Genomic DNA, 16,272 nt, shown 5'->3' with positions numbered 1-16,272 from the left:
ACTGTGGTTGGATGCTTTTATTTTTTTGGTTTTTGGTTTTAAACCCCCCAAAAAATTTTTATGCATGGAAAAAATGTAAAAGTAAAAAAAACAAAAAAAAAAAACAGGGTAATTTTGAGGTTAATATTGATGTTTTTTTGTGGGTGGTGCAGCAGATTCCCTCCTCTTTCTGAAAGTGTGTTTTTAGTAATTATTTTTTTCTTGCTTTAGTAATGTCATTCATTATCGCTGCATGATGGATACCGGTCTGTGCTGCAGTGTTCTAGTTACACTACGCTTTCTCTGTTTTTATAGATGTGGTGCCATAATGATGGTATTAAGATGTAGATTGGCACCACTGAAGGCCTAGGTGTGAAATGCACCACCCGCCACTGCAAAATAGGGAAAATTCTGTGTAAAATAATCACATCAGTGTGGGGCAGACAGCTCGCACCTCCACATGCTGAACTTCTAACTTTTTTTTCACCAATTAGACATTTAGAACACTTCCAATTAAGATATGTAAAGAGTTATACAAACACCAGCCATGTCATTAAAACCTGGACACTATAAGATCTCTGACTGGTCTGTGACTATGCAAATGTAATTAACCCATTTTATATACAAAAGAACACAGAAAACAAAATGTTTCAACTGAGGAAATGTACCATTTTTAGGAAAATGTCATTTTAGCTGCAATATGTCTCAAAAAAGTTGGGAACATGGGGGAAAATCTTTATTGACTGTTCGTGATCTTCGGGCCCCCAGGTAGCACTGCATTAAAAATGGGCATGATTCTGTAATGGAAATTACTGCATCTGCTTGGAAATCCCTCCAGAAATCATTGTGTATACAGTTCACTGTGCCACCAACAAATGCAGGTTAAAACATCATGCAAAGAGGAATCATGTGAACATGATCCAGAAACACCACCATCTCCTCTGGGCCAAAGCAAATGTAAAATGGAGTGGAAAACTCTTCTGTGGTCAGACAAATCCAAATTTGAAATTCTTCTTGGAAACCATGAAGGCTGCACCCTCCCCACTAAAAAGTAGAGGAACCATCCAGCTTATCAGTGTTCAGTTCAAAAGTCAGTATCCCTGATAGTATAAGGGTGCATTAATTCTTATTTCAGTTCAGATTGGGAAAGACACCAATAATGCTGAAAGGTATATATGTTGTATATTGATGTTAAATTGCATTCTGCTTCTATTATAACAGCATGGTTTAGTAGTAGTCTGGGTGTTGAACTAACCTGCCTTCATTAACAATTGAAAAGATTTGGTGCATAATGAAATTATAAATATGACAAAAAAGTCCCAGGACTGTTGAGCAGTGAATCCTGTATTAGACTCCCCAGTTCCCAGACATATACAAATGGTTATTAAAAGAAAAGGGGGTGCTACACATAACTCTGTCCAAACCTTTTTAACACGTTACAAGATTATCCTATTTTTTTACTTAAAATGGTAAATTTCCTCATTTTAAAATATGGGTTTGTGAATCCCTACTTTTTTTTAATTTTTTTTTTTATTGTGGTTGTATATCATACCCTTCTACAGTGCCATTGTAATTATTCACTTCACCTGTCAGTGGTTTTGAAGGTATGGCTGATTGGTCTATGTGCATATAGATTTTTAAAAAATTTATTTCTAGATCAGATACAAGTCATATCACTGTTTTTAGAACACGTTCAAAACATATACATTTCTCCCCTGGAACCTCTACACTTGTCATTTGGTGTTATTTGACTTCCTCTTCCTCTTTGCAAAAATTGTCTCCGACATCATCATCGGTGTCACTAGCATATACCAAACTGGGAAGTTCAGATTTGTTTGTTTCATCTTGATCACGCACTATGGCCCCAAAAAGCAGAGAACAGACCTGGTGTATGAGAAGAAAACGGCTATTACTTTTCCTTTCATTTAAGCCTGATAATGGATCATTTTTGTTGTGAAATGCATCAGGTCATCTGTCATAATTCAAGCATTACTGTCACTTTGAATTGCACATATTTTAATAAAACTAACAATCATAAAATAGGTCATAACGGCAAATATGCTTAAAATTTTAAACCTTGAAAGTGTCTGGTGTTGCTGTTTTGGTCAGGGCACATTCAGAGCTTTTTCCATTTTTCCAAGCTTGGGATTTCTCTTCCACACCTCCAACTAGCTGCATAATCCTCCTCATATGGAAAGCTGGTCTAAAGAATGGACTTCCCTGGCTGGAGGCCACCTGCTCTACATTAGTAGCCTTTATCTCTACTGGACCCTTGTGCAAAGAGACTGCACTGTAAATGAGAATTAAACACAAAATGATTTCTAACATTTTTACAATTATTCTTAACATTTTTTCTTAACCTTCTCTAACATTTTATTATTGCATTAAAAAAATATTTTAATAAACCATTTACTACATTACACTCAGGAAGAGTCTTACTGGCAAAATATCTGCTCTGGGTCCTTCTGCAATCTATCAAGTTTTCCAAGCATTATTTAAGAAGCATTTGTTATCATGAGACAGGGAAGTAGTGTGCTTTAAGCAAGGAAGATTGTCACTGAGTTCTTTCTCTGTATCTTGTGCTGCCTCTATTGTATTTGTTGAGGCCACCAGGTCACTCTGAGACGGAAATGACAGTGATGATGCGGGTCATTTTTAAATGGTGTCCCAAAAAAAAGGTGTTCCTATATTTAGATGTCACTCACTACATGAAGAAAAGTGAAATGGAACTTTGAGATGCACAATGAACTCTCTCATGTGAAACATGCAGATCAGTTTGCATGAATACATATTTCTCTTTCTTTGAACCCTAGACTATTTCCAAATTTTCCACTGCTACACTGCCCTTCCAAAAAAAGAAAAGTTACCACCTGGATTTAACTAAGCAAATAAGTAAGAGCACTTTGAGTAATTACTGCATGGATGATTATTTTTCAGCTGGCAAAAGTTATTTAACCCTAACTGCTGCAGTGAGTAGCTTCTTATTTCTTAAACAACCATGTCGGACAACACGTCCTGTGGTCGTGGAAAAGATGTGAATCTGTTTCAGAAGGTCAAATTATTGCCATGCATCAAGCAAAGAAAGCATCTAAGGAGATCGCTAAAGCTACTAAAATTGGGTTAAGAACTGCCCAGCGCATTATAAAAAACTGGAAGGATAGTGGAACCATCATCTCCAAGGAAGAAATGTGGTCGGAAAAAATCTTGAATGATCGTGATCGGTGATCACTTAAACTTTTGGTGAAATCAAATCGTAAAAAAAAAACAAAAGTAGAACTCATGGCTATGTTTAATAGTGAAATCAAGAGCATTTGTTACATGCACAATACAAAGGGAACTCAAGGTATTGGGACTAAACAGCTGTGTAGCCTTAAGAATACCACTTATCAGTGAGGCTAATCTGAAAAAAGGAAACATAAAGATTGGACTCTGGAGTAATGGAAGAAGGTCATGTGGTCTGATGAGTCCAGATTTACCCTGTTCCAGAGTGATGGGTGCATCAGGGTAAGAAGAGAGGCGGATGAACTGATGCACCCATCATGCCTAGTTCCTAGTGTACAAGCTTGTGGAGGCAGAGCTGTGATCTGGGGTTGCTACAGTTGGTCTAAGGTCTAAGTTCAGCAACTTTATGTGCCCAAAGGATCAGATCAGCTGACTACCTGAATATGTTGAATAAACAGGGTATTCCATCAATGGATTTTTCTTCCCTGATGTCACGGGTATATTCCAAGATGACAATGCAGGATTTATCAGGCTCAAATTGTGAAAGAGTGGTTTAGGGAGCATGAGACATCATTTTTACACATGGATTGGCCACCAGAGAGTGTAGACCTTAAACCTCATTTAGAATCTTTTTAATTTACCATACCATGACCCAACTTAATCATGCACAGCAATAGCCAGGAACAGCTGTATTACACAGGAGAAAAAATTCAAGCGGAAACAGTCTCTGAACCAGTTCTGAACATCATATCTAAAAAAGAATTAGCATGTTTATGCGCATAATATGTTTGCAAATGTACAAACATTTCTTTCAGCATCTCATTTAAATGAAATGAGCCGTTTTTGTTTATGTAATGATCATTTCATGCAAAAAAATTTTTTATTTTGCTCCGTTGGTAAAAAAAAACAAAAACAAAGTCTGCTGCTGTCTGTCATTATGAATCTTCATCATGATTTGCAAATTTGTGTGAAATAAATTAACATTGTGAAATAAATGTTTAGCTTGAAAACACAGAACATCAGAAAATATTTGTTGTTACTTGTAAAATATTGAATAGAAATATATATTTTCGGGCTGTGTAGCGACCAGAGTACCCATGCTGACCCGCGTCCACCACTGAAAACACCTACAATGAGGATGTGAGCATCATGACTGGGTCATGGACTAATGGAAGTAGGTGACCTGGTCTGATAAATAAAAGTTTGTTTTACTTTTCTTTGTGCATGTGAAAGCAGTGTGAACACTTTCGGTTTGATCTGTGTTACCAGTAGTTTGCATCTTAAGGTAAAACCCTCTGTATTCACTCATGAAGCCATCTCTTTAATGTAGACTTGTACATTGATATGGCTACCTCCACCAGAGTGTTTTTGACTTGGCTATACGTTCAGGGGTTTTTCTTTACCGGGGATGAATTCTGAGATCATCCACTGTAGTTATCTGTAGTTTGAGTTTAAGTTCAGCAAGCCATTCATTCTTTTTTAAATATTGAGAGTTCCCATGAACAGCTAGCTATCAAAAGCAAATCCACACTTCTACACTACACCTTGATTGCATATATGTACATTAAATATTGTGTCACTGTCCAAATATGTATGGACCTGACTGTATGCACATGAAAATAATTCAACCAATAATGCCACAAGAACCTATGCAGGCATACGAGTAACATGCCACTGGATATGGATATGCCACTGGCCCATGTCAAACTAATTTATCAATGTAGAAATACTTTTTAAACCTGTTGATGGCAATAATTAATTGGGTACTACATTTTATGTATGACATTCCCACAAGATATTATTTTGTAGATTCAGATTGCACAATTGGTGGCCACACAACACACAACATACTAATTTGTGGCTAAAAGATTTTGGTTAGTGTTTTCTCGTATAGTCATATCAAAGTAAAAAAGTCCCCACAGTCCTGAAATTGCTACAGATAAGAGTGCACATACCTACGTGCTGGAGCTTCCTGAGCAACAGAGACCTGGGATGGATTCTCACTGGCTGGATCTACTAGTGTAGCCAATATTACTACAGCTTCCAGCAACATATCCTCCGAACTGAATGACACAGGACTAAAAGAGTGTATTCAACACATCACTGTCTACCTCTTTCTTATTATTTTGTTGTACTAAACAAATGAACCCTTACTTTCCAGATGAACCAAAGTGGACAGACACATGTAGGCCATGAGATTCTGCAAATGCCAGCAAGCCCTTAAAAAAAAAAAAAATAAGTGCATGATATTTAACTCTCTGTGTCTTGTTTACAGCAACCTCCTTCATATTAAAGGTCTAGGACATCAGAAAAAAAACATAACAATCCATCACATCAGCAATCTACAATATATAACCTCTTAGAACATACTGACTGATACAGGCTTGTATGACCCCTTTCCTTACTTTGTTCTATTCAAGCGTATTGCTTACTTGGAATCAGTCACGGACACTGTGTGCTATCCAACTCTGTAACTCACTATGACAGTTTAGTTTTCAGTAATGCAGCCTAGTCCAGACATCTGTCTTTCTGTATCAGCCACTGACATACAAACAGGAGTCTATAGAGATACCATCAAGGACAGCCAGTCCAGATACATGTAATGAGTTCTATCACTATTGGGAGTCACACATCTTACTCCAAGCTAAACTAAACTGAAATCTGTGTCAGGAGTTATATGAGTAACGTAAGCACGGGGTATCAGGCTAGAAAATCAGAAAACTAGGATGAAACGAAAACCAAACCAAAAATGAAGTTCCATTATCTCCAAATAAAAACAATTTCACATTCAAACCAGTTTAGTATGTGTATCCTATGAATTTAAAATAATATGATTGTGGGTTATAATCTGTATGTCTTTTGTGTACCTACAGCATAATGCTAATCTCTAAAAACTGAGCAACTGCCCACTGGACAGAAATGTCATATATACATAAATATGTACAACTATCCCCATGCCCTAGACTTTTTCCTACATGCACAATATGACCAAAGTCAAACATCATTTCTAACACTGACGCTCAACTGAGAGAAAACATTACGGTCTCTATGAAATAATAAATTACAGTAACAGAAGCCATTCTCAAAGGTGTTAAATACCACAGTAGAAAAAGTGCATCAATGTCACATTTATCATTGTGGAATGTCACATTTATCAAAGCTCTATTTTTTTCAATTAATTTTAAAAATTTGTATAGCGCTTTTAACAATGGACATTTCCTCAAAGCAGCTTTACAGAGATAAAGCGAATGTATAAGTATAAATGACTGTCAAATTAGTTCATACCCTTAGTTCTTTGAGACAGAAGGTTATATTTGACTCCACTCGGAGATGGAAGTAGTCAAACTCATCAGGATGAAGAAACATCTCCGTGTACATTATGTGATCTGTGAGCAAACAATTAAAAAATGAAAGTGGATGGAAACTTATTTTTTACATATAACCCTGAAAACATCTGAAATAAACTCCTGACCATTGTCCTCTTCAACATAAGTCTTCAGTGTCACTCTAGTGGGTGATATGGATAGTGTGATTTCCTCTTGTGAGATTGGGAAGTGCATCACTGTGTCACTGAGAAGTCTGAGAAAATACCAAAATGTCTCCTATAAAATCTTATGAACAAAATGTAACTATAATTGAACTCAGTATAATTTGTATTGTGCTTTTAACAATGGACATTGTCAGAAAGCAGATTTACAGAAAGAAGTACAGAAGTTCCCCACTCTACGAACGACCAAACGAACAACCGTTCGTACCATGAATTTGTTCATAAGTTGTTCTTGTGTTTGTTATTGAATACGCATATCTCCTAATGATGTAAGAGCTATAAATACTATTAAATAAACAATAAAATATACTAAAACAAATCAAAATACTGTGTATAATATTTTGTATTAAGTAATAAAACATTTTAAAAATGAATAATAAAAAACATTCTACTTAAAGAAAGTTAATTCGCCCGAGTCCAGTGCGCATCATGTAAACTCGTTACACTCGACGACTAGCCAATGGCGGCGCTTCCGTTTTGAATTTTTTCGACTCCAAACTGCATAAACATCTCAGACAATGATTTTTTGCTGGATGACAAGTAAAAATTATTATTGTGCATTATTATTAAGTAAGAAGTAAGGCAATTATCTTAGGTATATAACTGGTATAGACCTACTTTGGATGTGCTTTTAGATTATTCGGGCATAGATTAGCTGGGAAAACTGCTTGTAGAGCTTCACATACTTGGTACCCCAAGTTATGTGTCTTGGTTATTCCTGTAATTTAAAAAACACAGGCAAAGCATTTAAATGTGATAAAGCACACAACTAAATATCTTGTGTATGCATCACAGTGATAATCATTGTGAGAGCTATAACTGTTGTGCTTATAGGCTCGTATACAGTGCCCCCTAGTGCCGCAGATAGAGCTCTACATTTCAGCAGAAAACGTATTACTTTAAAGCCAACTTACCATTTCTACACTTAAACTGGAATACCACCCTGCTGTCCAAGATGTTGATGGTTATTTCACATCTGTACACACTGCGCTCTAATGTGGCGATGCTACGGAAAAGGGGCAGCACCGACTGAAGAACACATACATCAACAAGTTAAAACTGCCTGAATGCTGTTAATAGATATTGAATGTTAAAATAGAGACTACTTTTATTTTAGTTGAGCCTACTTATAGTTCACCAAAAACTGGAGCAGTGTTATACAAGCTTGGACAAATAACTTTGCAGGGGCAGATTACAGGATATTAGGGTTGATTTTTATGCACATTTGCCCACATGAAAACCTTTCATTTTTTTTTAAAACACATGTAAACTATACTCCCTAGTCCATAGTGACTGTTGGAAATGAAAACTCATGAACAAGCCTATATATTAGAGGGAAAAGCTCCAGTGTCTCCAGTGAAATTAATTTTACATCAGTTAGATTGATTGGTTGAGACGTTTTCCAAGAAATCTTATAAATTATATATAAGCACACTGGGGCATTTCACTGTGTATTACTCCACTCCTCTTTGTTTACCGTAATTATGTTTACACTACAGTATTGTTTATCAGTGGAAATCATTGTTGGAAAAGACTTTAATCTTACATTTGGCCTAAAAATAAATCTTGTCAGTTAAAGATTAAAAGGATGAAGGGACAGGAATGTGCAAATCATGCTAGAAATTAAATGTGGCTTACTAGGGGTCTATTTCATAACAAAAATAAACAGAACATTTGGGCCTATTGTGTTCAAAAATCACTTGGTCAATATACATTTATTTTTTGTAGCACTATAGAACATCAATATTCAATGTTACCACAGTCTTTTAAAAGCAGTACATAAGCATTAACTGTTTTTCTTTGTGATGTCTAAAATGCCACACTGCAAAGCAAAACCTTCAGTGCGTTGCTCTTATTTCACATGATCTGTTTAGTGAAAAATAATCAGCAGGGAATCTTTTAAATGGAATATCTTTCAAATGCATAAGTGCTTACTTTATGCCATAAGTCAATGTAATCAACATTTAAAAGCAATTCACACCACAAAGAGATTATATTTCACTGTGCAATTCTGTTTAAGGTAGAAAAGCACTTTCAGCAGTGAACTAGGGAATGCAAGGGGGAGAATTATTAGTCTGTATTGTGCATTAATACAAATAATTCCCAATATAATTTTTAAACTAGTTACAGGCTTAAGATAAAATGGAACATGGGGCAAGCACGGGACATTTCTCCAGTTTGCTAATCCACGAATTCATGTTCTGTCCATTTTTGTACAAGTGTGTTTTATTTGGAAATACTAAGATATTGTGCACAGATTGATTTTTGTATATACCTTTAAGGATACTTTGCATTTTGCATACTTATTATCCTGCAGTTGGTCTGACATCGAGGTATAATGCTGAAAGAACATGGGAGAGAAGAGGAAACAAGCATACGCCGAATGGGCCTTGTTCACGGTCCTTACAGCAAGCTTTGAAGTGTGAAAACAGGAGAAAAGACCATATATTAGCATTATTTAAATTTTTTTTTTTATTTGTTTGATTCAATGATGTGGTTTATAAATATATGTTTAAATATAATGTTTGCCTCTCCATTTCTTGTCAATTAACAATGCTGAATACAATACAATACAAATCAAATTTTCCAAAACCTTATGCAATTATCATTAAGGATCTGTCAAAGTGGGTGGATGGGTTAGACAGTGGATTTAATATATGGACAAATGTTGGACACCTGACCATAAGATTTGTATGAGCTTTTTCCAAATTTTGTTTGTAACTGCTGTTATAATAACCTCCACTCTTTTAGAGATTTGTGATCATTCAGGTAGTGATTCACAATTAGTAAAGCCAAATACTGATAGTGTGAGGAGGCCTGGGGTGCAGTGAGTGGTCCGATTTGTTCCAAAAGTGTTCATTAGCGTTGAGGTTAGGGGTGTAACAGTACACCTATTCCAATCAGAATTTCTTTGCTACAAGGCTTTCGGTTTAGTACACGTGTTCCGGATGCAATACTTTTTACGTGCAGAACATAGTAAAAAATCAGATTTTCTTCAGGAATGTGTAAATTGGAGGACCACAAGTTTGTTTAGTCACTTTGATCGCTTTGAGCATTTGAAAAAAATATATTATGAAACTTGAAAACACACAACAAAGCCAGGGGTTTAAAAAAGGAACTAAAGTTAGTGCAGTGTCATTGTAGCTTCTTACTCCGTACCGGAAATAAGGTTTGTTTGCACATGCATGAAAATCTAAGAATCAATAGGAATCAGAAAGTGGCTAGCAACCAATGCTAGAGCTATGGATTCTTTTATTTAAATTAACTTTGTTTATTTGTCACAAACATATTATTCGCAGGATACAACTTTGCAGTGAAATAAAAAAAAAATCGATCTTGAAAAAAAATTTGAATCGATAGTGCTCTTCCTAGCGCTTTTTTTTTTTTTTTTTTTACGTCTTTAAGTTTAACTTTGTTTTACGTCTAGATTCAAGAATTTCTCTTAAAAAGAGAAAATCCTGACAATTCCACAAATTGATGGATTAAAAAATTGAAGCATTTAAAGAATGAAGAAATTTTTTAAAGTATGCTTACATAAGTAGAACAGTTAAGTAGATCATACCTTTAGAAAATGTTATATTTAAATTTAAAACCCACACACACACACACACACACAAACACACACATTTGTATTACCCAAATGGGGTCTAACAAATGTAAACTATTACATTTTGTATTATATATTTTATATAATATTTAACCAAGCAGGAATTTTATACAAAATTGTTTAAAAAATTTAATCTGTTCAAATGTTAATGACAAATATGAATAATAATAAACTGCACTTCTTCTTGGCAATTAACAATGCTGAATACAATACAATACAATAACATTTTGTGTACGGTTGTCATGCTGGAAAAGGTTTGTATCTCTGAGTGAAGGCAAAATGTAATTCTATCACATCTTAAGTCATCCTGCACAGCTGTGTGCCCATACCTTTACTATAACTAATTTGAAGAAGGACTATCGCACCGTTGTTAGCGATAATTTTATCTGTGAGAAGTGTAAGCTAGTTTGCTCTTTGACAGAGAAGCGCCGGACAGCTTAGGTTTTTAGGAAAGCACAGGTTCTCTAAGATCTCTAAGGTTTTTTACACAGGAGCTAATGATATACACCTTTGACAGTGAGAGGTTACTAAGAGTAATATTATAGGGGTGTGTAAATTAGCAAAGGCAATGTCCAATGCAGTAACATGCTCAGGCCCCATCCCAATGCGACGTGGCGATGTAGCCTACAGCAGGTTATGGTCGCTGAACTGCTGGATGCCCGGGTGGTGCTCCAAAAACAATGTGGTCTTTATAAATAATTGGAGCAATTTTGAGGGCAAGGCTGGCCTGTTAGGGCGGGACGGTATCCATCCCACTCGGGAGGGTGCTGCTCTCATTTCTTGTAGTATAGGTCATAGTCTCAAACCAACCGTCTGCTAGCTGCACAGAGTCGTCACTCAGGATCCATCAAATTAAGACTGTGATGTAGGAAAATTTAGGAATTCTCAGAAAGTCTGTTTAAGTAACCTGATTAACATTCAATTAAATAGGACTGAACGCACAGCCAGCACCTCTGATCTAAAGATAGAATTGCTGAGTATTAGATCTCTCACGTCAAAAGCGCTTACTATAAACTAAATTATTACCGACCAGGAGTTTAAAATAATGTGTTTGACAGAAACGTGGATTAAACCGAATGAATATGTAGCATTAAATGAAGCAAGTCCTCCTGGGTATAGTTACATACACCAACCACGTCTAAATGGCAGAGGACGGAGTCGCAGCTATTTATTATAATAATCTAAGCATTTGATGTTCTTTAAACCAACATAAAATATTCAGTGTCCACAAGCAGGTCCAGTCAGTCAATTCCATTAATTATTATTTATAGACGCCCAGGGCCCTACTATGATTTTCTCATAAAATTTGCAGATTTCATCACAAATTTAGCTACTTCTTTAGACAAAGCATTAATTGTTGGTGCCTTTAATATTCATTTTGATAATCAGGAAGACTCCTTAAGAGCAGCAGTTGTGTCCATTCTAGATTTAGTTGGAATTAACTTTCTTAATCAGAATGATGTTATAGGACCCACTCATAGTGGTGGACACACTCTTAATTTGTTGTTAACATTTAGATTAGAACGTAATTAGAACGTAAATGGCATCAAACAAAATTAACAGTATTTCAAATAGCATGGAAGGAGAGCCTCCTAAATTATAGAAAATCTCTTTTCTCCACCCTTATAGAAAATAAAAAGCGTAATCCTAGATTTTTATTCAGCACGGTAGCAAAATTAACAGGAAATAAAAGCACTGCACTAACATGCACACCATCAATAGGTAGTAATGGTTTCATGAACTTTTTTAATAATAAAGTTGAAAACATCAGGCAAAAAATTCAGACGATTAATATAAATCCAAATTATTCTACAAGTAATCTTGTAAACAGCAGTGTAATTATAACTGACAATCAATTACAAAGCTTCACTCCTATTCATGAGAATTACTTAATTACTTAATTACCCTAATTAAGAAACCTGACCTTAACCCATGTCAGCTGTCCAACTACAGGCCAATATCAAATCTCCCCTTTATATCCAAAATTTTAGAAAATGTTGTAGCACAGCAGTTATGCTCACACCTACTTATGAATAAAAACTTTTAAATGTATCAGTCAGGATTTAGGCCTCATCATAGCACAGAGACGGGGCTTGTTAAGGTGGTAAATGACCTGTTATTGGCCTCTGATCAGGGTTTTGTCTCTTTACTTGTTTTGCTTGACCTCAGTGCAGCTTTTGACACCATTGATGATACTATACTACTTGCTAGACTTGAGAACGTTGTTGGAATAAAGGGAACGGCTCTCTCTTGGCTTAGGTCTTATTTGACTGATCGCTATCAGTTTGTTGATGTAAATGGTGAGTTCTCCACACTCGCTGAGATAAAGTTTGGTGTTCCGCGAGGATCTGTCTTAAGCCCACTGCTTTTCTCTTTATATATGCTGCCTCTGGGTGAAATTATACATAAACATGGTATTTGCTTTCATTGCTATGCTGATGATACACAGCTGTATATTTCAGCAAAGCCAGATGAAAGAGATCAGCTTAACAATGTTGAGGAGTGTGTAAAGGACATTAGAAAGTGGATGCTTGATAACTTTCTTCTGCTCTACTCAGATAAGACGGAAGTACTTTTACTAGGACCACATGCAGCTAGAAGCAAACTTTCTGATTACGTAGCATCTCTGGATGGTGTTTCTGTTTCAGTGTGTACGGCTGTCAAAGACCTTGGTGTGATTATTGACCCAAGTCTTTCCTTTGAGGCTCACGTGAATAATATCACCAGGATCGCCTTCTTTCACCTTAGAAATATTGCTAAAAATAGAAATATGACGTTGTTACAGGATGCAGAAAAACTAGTTCATGCTTTTGTTACATCTAGATTAGACTACTGTAACGCTTTACTGTCTGGGTGTTTGAGTAAGTGCATAAATAAGCTTCAGTTAGTTCAGAATGCAGCAGCAAAAGTCCTCACTAGATCTAGAAAATATGACCACATCACCCCTGTTTTAATCAGTCTACACTGGCTCCCTATCAAATCTCGCATTGATTATTAAATACTACTACTGACGTATAAAGCACTTAACGGTCTCTGAGTGAACTTCTGTACCAGTATGATCCTCCACGCCTACGTAGATCAAAAGGTGCAGGCTATTTGTTGGTACCTCAAATAATGAAGACAACAGCAGGGGGCAGATCTTTCTCTTATAAAGCCCCACAGTTATGGAACAACCTTCCAATCAGTGTTCGGAACTCAGACACAGTCTCAGTGTTCACGTTGAGGTTGAAAACGTATTTATTTAGTCAAGCCTTTTCTTAGGTAAAGGAGCAGATCTGGAGGGAACATTGACATAGAGTGTTTGGTGAACTGGTATATTTGTATGCTGTCGTCCCCTCACATTCACACGTTCACTCAGGTTTGTTGACCGTGGTGTGGTGGGTTGTTTCTTATCCCAGAGATCCCTCATGTCGGTGTTACCTTCTGGTTTTCCCTTTTAGTTATGCTGCCATAGCGAGTCTTGCCGGAGTCCAAACTGCACAATGTCATTAACTTTCATACAACAATAAAGACACATAATAATTCATATCCTTCTCTTCCTGTCACACCTCTTCTCTCCCCCTCTCTCTCTCTCTTGGTCGAGTTAAACTTGCTCCTGAGGTTCCATTGACCACTGTTCCTTCCCCTCTTTTCTCTGTGGATCTTCCCACTTCATCCAGGCCTGCCTCTGGATAGTGTTCGCTTCGACTGGAGGCCACTCTGTGCAGCTTGGGACGGTTTCTCATCCATGAAATTCCAGAGTAGGAACGGGTGCTTTGAGGATAGATTGGACTGTAGTTAATGTCAACAGACGGCTACATTGACTCAGGGCTACTTTTCGCTTCTGATCACCATCACTGTACCCTGCAACATCGTATATCTGCTATAAATTCGGTGCAACCCAGATGAGGATGGGTTCCCTCTTGAGTCTGGTTCCTCTCAAGGTTTCTTCCTTATGCCATCTCGGGGAGTTTTTCCTCGCCATAGTCACCACCGGCTCGCTCATCAGGGACAAACTTACTTATAAAGAACATATTCAATTTTAATCACCACAATATCTGTGTAACGCTGCTTTGAGACAATGTTCATTGTTAAAAGCGCCATACAAATAAAAATGAATTGAATTGAATTGAATTAAATATGACTGGAAAATTCAGGTGTCCCAATACTTTTGTCCATATAATAAATCAGGCAATTACAAGAAGTGTAAAAAAAATATATAAACTGCAACCAAACCGGATCACAGCATCAGATCATAAAGTATAATAGATCATGAAGCGTTCTTTTCTATCTGTGGTAGGAAAAGGGAAACAGGTAGCAATAAAGGAATGTTAATTAATGGTAAATAGATCATTTGTCTGCTTTCTTCCATCCGATTGTTGATGTAATTGGAATGGGAAAAGTTAGTGACTAACTAGCATGATAAAACACTATATTGCCAAATGTTTGTGGACACCTGGTCATGTTTTTTGAGCATTGATTTTGGAGTGTACTTGTGATTTGTGCTTATTCAGACACAAGGGTTTTAGTAAAGTCAGATACCGATGTAGGTAAGGTTTGGAGGCCTGGGGTGCCAAAGGTGGTAGGTAGGTTTGAGATCGGAGATCTATAGCAGGAGATCTTCCACTCCAAAGCATGTAATGCATATCTTCATGGAGGCTGCTTTGCACACAGGGGCATTGTCATGCTGGAGCAGGTTTAGTTTAAATTAACGCAAAATTTCAGGCTACCACATATAACTGGGAAAGTCAGGTGTCCCAATACTTTTGTCTATATAGTGTATCTGAGATAAGATATCTTGAGCTTATACATGGCATTTGCCGGCCATGCACGCAGTAGCAAAGCAGCAGGAAATTCCCCAAACCTGGTTTTCTCTACCATCTGAAGGACGTTTTAACTTTTAACTGACCTCAAATTAACATTCATGAGAATATGAACTACAACCTTTCATTCATTATATGTTCATTATTGTACATATAAGATATATATTTTTGCTCATTTTTCAAATAAATCTTATTGACTGTAAGGAATACTGTATTGATTGAGTCAGGATGTGGTAGATGTTGGATGTTACCCCTTTTTCCAGTGGGTCCAACCAGATTTCCTCACCAACCCGGGACAGAGCATGAACTGCCTTTCCAAAAACTGACAGAAACACAGATATGTTTAGGACACACAAGACAGGAACAGAACACAGCATGATTAATATAAGCCTCTGTCTCACTGAGAGAGTAAGAGTGAAATATGAATCTTACCTTTGACGCCATTTCCTTCAATGACGCACTTCATTTTGGTGTATGATCATCAACAGGCCGCTGTTCTGTTAAGTAACATTAGCATTAGATAATTAGCCTGTTTAACCAACTATAACTGCAAAATGAATAACACAGATGAGTTACGTTTTAAAGCATTCAATTACTTTAAATGTTTAAAACGTCTCTACTTAACCACCACGACCGCTAGCAGTTAGAATGTTAGCATTAGAAAAAAAGGTCAAGATCGCTCGAGCGCCCTCGAGGAGTAGTGTTCCGAGCGCCACCTGGTGGATCACGTGCCTCAGCTCCACCATTAACTCGAAAAGTAGTTTTCAAGCAGCGGTGGATTATTTGGTAACAGGCCGCAGAGCGCGAATAAAAACGTTAGATTTTTTATAAATAATTAGTTCTTTATTTCCATTTTATTGACTTTCGCAGTGTTTTGCTTTGTATGTATTTATTTTTATTTCCGCCTATGCCAATTTCCCGTACTTGTTTGAGTGTTGTTGTTTTTTTTTTCTCGATAAATAAAGCTCGCACTGATTCTGCAGTTACATTTTCATTATATATGCAATCAATAAATTAATAATTAAATCATGAAATATGTATACAAGTAATATGATACATGCGTTATTGCGCGGTGACCCCCCCCACCCCGGTCCGTAAAAAAAAAAAAAAGGTCT

At 36.6% G+C, this 16,272-nt stretch overlaps 1 protein-coding gene across 2 annotated transcripts; it reads right to left on the bottom strand.

The window, feature by feature from the left end:
• Positions 1-1,506: 1,506 nt before the first annotated feature.
• On the bottom strand, positions 1,507-16,066 carry rad9b (RAD9 checkpoint clamp component B). 2 transcript variants are annotated; one of them, XM_083554547.1, is made up of 12 exons: positions 15,754-16,066; positions 15,590-15,654; positions 15,409-15,479; positions 9,024-9,161; positions 7,663-7,777; positions 7,367-7,466; positions 6,674-6,780; positions 6,487-6,587; positions 5,356-5,420; positions 5,157-5,279; positions 2,056-2,269; positions 1,507-1,863 (listed from the first exon to the last, which is right to left on the bottom strand). In XM_083554547.1, exons 2-12 carry the CDS (start codon positions 15,621-15,623, stop codon positions 1,723-1,725), a joined length of 1,209 nt encoding a protein of 402 aa, XP_083410673.1. In that variant the 5' UTR covers positions 15,624-15,654; positions 15,754-16,066; the 3' UTR covers positions 1,507-1,722. The 2 variants fall into 2 exon arrangements, with proteins under 2 accessions (XP_083410673.1, XP_083410674.1); XM_083554548.1 differs by having other exon boundaries at positions 15,590-16,066.
• Positions 16,067-16,272: the final 206 nt, after the last annotated feature.

The sequence above is a fragment of the Silurus aristotelis genome, assembly GCF_946808225.1.
Source record: "Silurus aristotelis genome assembly, chromosome: 11".
NCBI classification, from domain to species: domain Eukaryota; kingdom Metazoa; phylum Chordata; class Actinopteri; order Siluriformes; family Siluridae; genus Silurus; species Silurus aristotelis.
This window is presented reverse-complemented; position numbering and strand designations above follow the sequence as displayed.

Excerpts from the sequence above, each read along its gene's own strand:
- rad9b (XM_083554548.1), bottom strand. The coding sequence starts at position 15,623 with ATGAAGTGCGTCATTGAAGGAAATGGCGTCAAAG. Across the intron at positions 5,421-6,486 it reads TCTGTCTCAAAGAACTAAGG|GGCTTGCTGGCATTTGCAGA; the intron begins GTATGAACTAAT and ends TTTTTTTTTAAG. Across the intron at positions 1,864-2,055 it reads CAACACCAGACACTTTCAAG|GTCTGTTCTCTGCTTTTTGG; the intron begins GTTTAAAATTTT and ends CTCATACACCAG.